Source organism: Euphorbia lathyris, chromosome 6, assembly GCF_963576675.1.
Source record: "Euphorbia lathyris chromosome 6, ddEupLath1.1, whole genome shotgun sequence".
In the NCBI taxonomy this organism is placed as follows: domain Eukaryota; kingdom Viridiplantae; phylum Streptophyta; class Magnoliopsida; order Malpighiales; family Euphorbiaceae; genus Euphorbia; species Euphorbia lathyris.
This window is the reverse complement of record NC_088915.1, coordinates 53515641-53521826: the sequence shown is the minus strand read 5'-3', so window position 1 is coordinate 53521826 and position 6186 is coordinate 53515641. Positions and strand designations below refer to the sequence as shown.

Sequence of the window (6186 nt, the reverse complement as noted above, 5' to 3'; positions counted from 1 at the left end):
TCAATTATATTTATTGGCCAAGTTGAAAATTTGAGCAAAAGTTTGCAATAAGTACCCTTGCATGGAGATGTAAAATTCATGAAGAAAAATAAATTTCCTTTTGTATAGTTCTTTCTATAAGTTGAAAGTTCAGAAAATACTATACTAATGGGTGTAAGGTTTATAATCTAGGTATTCCAATTGTCGCATAAATAATTGTATACCTCAAATTTGAGTGTGCTTGAGAGTTAATTCTTGGATTCCACGTTATTATTTTTTTTTTTGATAGTAATACTAATATTTCATTAAATCATAACATTGGAAGTACATAAGAGACCAGTAAGGAATAAAACCTTACATACATATATGCTAAGCCTAATACAAAGTCCACGTGGGCAAGAAAATGATTATTAAAAGCAAGAAAATGACTATTAAAAGCAAAAGAAGCCATTAAAGGTACATTAAAAAGAACCAACATTTGAACCATACATAGATCGTAACTCCAAATTCGCCGCAAAGCAACTGTAGTCCAATCTCCAGTCTTTGAACCATTCTGAAACTTCGGATCTAAGTCCTTTCTTTTACAACCACGTAGATCCAGTGATCTACGGATAAAATCTACCGTTTCTGTCCTTGCTAAAACAGAAAAGGTTACAAAAACAAAGAGATTAGCCAAAAGATGCAGTTCAAACGGATTCAGATCTACGATAAACTATATAAGATCCAACTAAACAAACTGACACAAACAAAAGAAAAATAACAACGAGAACAGAAAATAAAAAACGGTGGGAGGAGGAAGAAGGAAGACAAGCTTCCTTCTTCCTCCTCAACGAGACAGCAGCGGAGAAGAAGGCAGACGAGGTGACGGCGGTTTAAGAAGGGTGGGGGAGAAGAAGAAACAGAAAGTGGAGGAAGAGGGAGGCGAGATCTGGAAAAGAGAAAGGAAAGGAGCGTGTGAGAGAGAGAGAGAGAGAGAGAGAGCTCGTCTGAGGTGGCTTTAGTATCCACGTTATTATTATTAGTAAAGTTATTTTTGGTGCTCCGTGGTTTTTACTCACAAAAGCGTTTTCCATGTAAATCTATGTATCTCTTGATTACTTTATTTTTATCTTCATAATTTTATTATTACTCTATTTTAATTTATACGCCAATTTAATTTATAGGATCATAATAGAAATATGCCAAATCAATATATAAGAGTGTCATAGGTCCAAAATTGATAAGTTTATATTTTGCATGGAAACTTTTTTCATCACCGTTTCGTATCCATTTTTGTTACTGTTTGCTTTTTTTTTTTTAGAAATAACATTTCTCGGTATCTATTTCTAATTTGTTTCAATTTTCATGTAACATATAAGTTTAGGATGTCAAATTAAATTTTCGCTATATCAAAATATAAATACTCTCTCCGTTTCATATTACATGACTTTTTAGAGAGTTGTACAGAAATTAACGATATTAGAAAAAAGACATTATTGCCCCTTATTTATTGATTCTAATATTTATTTATTCTATAATAAGTCTATTATGCTAATTAATTTTCGTAAACTCGCATTTTATAGCAGAAAAAAGAATGACTTAACATGTACTGATCATATAAAATGACATGTAATATGAAACAAAATAAAATCTCTAGAAAGTCATATAATATGAAACGGATGTATTATTTGTATGACAAAACTTTACAAATTTAGGCATTTAATTATTTATTAAACCTATGTATGCATGATCTTTTCATTGTGAGAATCCAAGAAAAATTACACACGATCTGGTGTGGTGCAGATACTAAGATGATGGTTATAGTTTATTATGGAGTAATTAAGAAAATCAATAATGGGATTCACCCCACATTTCAAGTAAATATTGTGTGCATTTACTACAACAAGTGGAATTCACAAAAAAATCATGAGCAACCCTTTTGGTCCTTTTAGGTTTGAAGGTATGAGTTTCAGTTGATCTTTTGAGATTGTGTCTGTACTCCAACACCACTTGCTCGAATACCTCAACTTCAAACATGTTTAACTTAATCTTGGGCTTTATATTATCTCTAACATATGCAAATGGCAATTGATCTCTTGGGTTAAATGCTTCTAACTCATTGAACATCATGCATGAGAACATATTGCTCTTTGCTCCATGCTTCCTTAATATCAGTGCACTATCTGGCACATCTGCCAACACACAAACAATTAAATGTGTGATTCTTAAGAATAAAATAATATTATTTCAGGTACTGGACAAATAACACCTTCATACATTAAAAGAATAATAAACAAAAATTACTTGAAGAGTTATGTGAATATGACTTGTAAGATGCATACATAAAGTTCAATATTATGACAAAATTTGCTTTTGGGTCTACACTATAAATATTATTATTTTAGAACAAGTAGCTGGTATATATAACCTACAAGAAAGATGATATAATGATATGATTTGGTATAAATAATTCAGCTTTTGTTGGTATAATTCAGCCTGCAAGTTACTCCCTCCATTCTTTTTTATATGTCGTTTAAGGTTTTTCATCAAGACCAATGCAATATTAATGAGACTATTAAAATGACTAATGTACCCTTAATACTTTTCTCCTGAATCTCTACTTTCTATGCAAAATTTCTCTCTCTTATTAATTTTTATGACTTAATTAAGATAATTTGTATTAATAATTATATCTCTCTCTTATAATAAATAGGGGCAAATTAGAGAAAGTATTGTAAAAAGTGCATTGGTAATACAAAACGACATATAAAAATGAACAAATTCAAAAGTCCAAAACGTCATATAATAAAAAACGGAAGAAGTATAATAACTATACAATTATTCTATTTAGACTTGCATGCTACAAGCTCAAATAGAATAACAACATATCACATATATAAAGAAAATCAGCCAATACAAAAGTATATAAATATATACTTGCCTTTTCCTTTTGTCTTTTCCTTTAATTTGTTCTTAAACATTAATCCAATATTTACATTGATTACACTAATCAATTGGTGCATCTCCGTAAAGTGAAGGAAGAAAACATTTTGAGTTCGAAATCTAATCTTTTCAAAAATTACATAATTAAAAACATCCACATTATATTCTTAGTAACTATTTCATTATCTAAGTGATTGCATCTCTAATTATCAAAACCCATGCCAAAATGAAACTAATGTCCATTAATTCGTTATCCACATTAAGATGTTTTGCTTTATTATGATGCTATCCTGTTAATTATTACCTCTTAACCACCCTACCCTAGAGAACAGTAATTTTCACCCTAGAGAATTAGTTCGAGAACATAAAAAGTTAAACATGATTATTGTAGTGATTATACCCTGAAGCTTCAACATCAAGCATACCCAATGGATTGTGTTTCTTTGAGTAATTCCCAAATGATCATAATTAATAATACCGAACATGATTATTGCATAAGATATAATTAAAATTTGCGTTACCAAATAATCAGGAATATAATTCAAAATTAGTTACCTGAGGGATAAGGAAGTTTTTGAGGTGTCCATGGCTGTAAGCCATTTTCACAATAAGTTTCCATTTGTATGCTTAAGGCATCAACATCCCACCATTTCTTCCATCTTGCAGTAGCTAATGCTTCTTCCATTGTATGCTGAAAGAATGGATGCTTTGATATTGCAATGTCTGCATCCTCTTTTATTACTAGTGCATGAATCAGTAGTAATGGGTCCACCATTAATTGCAGCTTCGCATCAATCCAAATGCTGAATTTAGCGTTTGGAAACAATCTATGGACTAAGTATTTTGGTATGATTCCATTCATGGCTGGATTCTCGTATAGATTTCTGCTTGAAACCTCCACAATTCTCCATACACCTATGCTAGTATGATTTTGGGAATTTGTTGATATTAATTGGTGATGGTGTAGTCCTTTTAAAGTAACATCATCAATGAACAAGAAGAAACATACTGCATTTAGGGTTTGTGATCCAAGACTTTTCGGTTGCCGGATTTTATCATGGTCGTTGAAAATTGCTGAAACTACAACCACTCCATCGCAGCTCTCCATTGCCATTTGATCTGATTACACACAAAATGAAGAAAACTATTTAATCCAATCATCTCAATTTTTGAATTTCAGTTTTGCTTGGAGTCAAAGGAAATTAAATGCAAAACAAACAAGAAAAAAAGGGGAAATTAATGAAATCCATCTCTCCATTTCCATTTGATCTAATTATACACACATTGAAACAAATGAAAACTCGTTCACAATCATCTCCATTTTTTAATTTCAGTTTCAGTGAGGAAATTATATCCAAACAAACTGAATTTTCTGGATTGGAAAAAAAAAAAAAAAACTAACCAGAAATACTGACAGGGAATCGTTTAAAGAAACCGCAAGGAATCGCCACATTATCATGTAAACGATGAAAATAGGAAATCCTCTCTTGAATAGTGAAATTTCCGCCGAAACTTTTTCTATTTCCCTTGGCATACCTCAACTCATGTGAAAACTGAGATGAATTCCGACTCAAATCTTGAATCTCCTTCAATACCATCCAATAATCTAGGCAAACGAATATACAGAAATAGCAATGAAATCCATGATTGAGCAGCGATAAATCAATGAAAAAGAAATGAAAAAATGGTACATACCAGAGAAATGAACAGGGGAAGAACAAGAGGAGCGATGTGTGGGGATGATGTACTTGTGTTCTCCATAGGTAGAAGGATAAGAGAAAAGAGGAATCTGAATAGGATCAAAAGGAGATGATTTGAAGAGACAATTGGTAGGATGAAGACTGGTGTATAAAGCTAAAAACAGAGTAGTGAAAAGGTATAACAGAGAAATGCAGAGGAGTTTTGATTGGAAGAGAAGAGGCGTCGATATTTTAGTTTTCGCCATACACACTCCTTTTTCGTGGGTTTCCACGCCATTCTTGTTATTTCCATTGATTTTGCACTTTTCAAATACCAATTATGCTATGCACTCATGTTCATTATAACAAATTGTATTCTCACTATTCTTTCGCCAAAAATAGGTGGCAAATATATATTGTCTCACTTTAGTAAAAAAAAAAAGATATAAATTTACTAGCTTTAGACCCGCAAAATTTTGTGGGGATTAATAAATATATTTAGAATTAAAAATAATAATAAATGGTAAATTTAATATAGAAAATATATAGATAGTATAAAATCAAAAAAAAGTAAAAATTATTTCTTAAAAAAAAAAATAATATACAACAAACGAGGTGCACATACTGTTGTACGGCAAGTCCTGTCCAATGCTAATGTCTTTTCCTCATTTAATTATTTCTTTTCCTCATTTAATGCTCCAGATTGGTTACTAGAACCTCTGTGTAAAGACGTTTCTACATAATTGATTGTTATTTTTTTGCTTTAAAATAATAATAATAATAATAATAATAATAAATTTTTTGATAATATTTATTTGATATAAAGGTAGGATCTAAATTTATTAGGAAAAATTACAAAACTGGGTCCAATGGGAGGTCCATTTACATATTAAACCCATTTACTAATTCTACTACATATCTAGACTGATTTTGTGTGACTTTCCAAAAATACCCCTGACCTTCCCACTTCCACCACTTGCGAATCGTCGCTCCCTCTATCTCCTTGGTTATGCGAAAAGTTGCTCCAGCATTAATGATTTCAAGACTTTTGATCTTCATTTCTTCCTTTAAATTGCACGAAATCTGCACCATTTAGTCAAAATCATAATGAATTTCTCTTTTTCATCTCTTGATTCTGCAACTTCCCAACCATAGAAAACAAGTAAGTGGTTTTTCATCTTCCTGTTCGTTGCTTGGTTTCTTTCTTCTTGTTACCATCAAAGAAATGGTTTTTCTACGTTATTTCCTTCGTTCTTCCCATGTTATCATATTGTTATTGTCGCTTTTGGGGGTGAAAGGGGCGAAAAATGTAAGTATCTGTTTTTTTTTCTGCGTTTTTTCATGAATTCACTTCGCAATCGATGGTTTCGCTAAGCTTTGTGAAGAGAACGAGCCTGGAAAGTGATGATCTACTTCGTGAATTGATGATTTCGCGAAATTCTGCGAAGAGAACGAGCCTGAAACGTATGGATCTACCTCGCGAATCGATTAGTTCGCGAAGTCTGCGAATAGATCCTCACGTTTCAGACCTCGCAGACTTCGCGAAAGCATCGATATGCGACGTAGATAGTCACATTTCAGACCTCGCAGACTTCACGAAAAAATC

General features: G+C 31.9%; 1 protein-coding gene across 1 annotated transcript; it reads right to left on the bottom strand.

Annotated features, from left to right (window-relative positions):
- Positions 1 to 1640: 1640 nt before the first annotated feature.
- Positions 1641 to 4852, bottom strand: LOC136233297 (alkaline ceramidase TOD1). The gene is made up of 4 exons (XM_066022919.1): positions 4597 to 4852; positions 4304 to 4507; positions 3457 to 4020; positions 1641 to 2150 (listed from the first exon to the last, which is right to left on the bottom strand). Exons 1-4 carry the CDS (start codon positions 4844 to 4846, stop codon positions 1807 to 1809), a joined length of 1362 nt encoding a protein of 453 aa, XP_065878991.1. The 5' UTR covers positions 4847 to 4852; the 3' UTR covers positions 1641 to 1806.
- Between the last annotated feature and the right edge of the window lie 1334 nt (positions 4853 to 6186).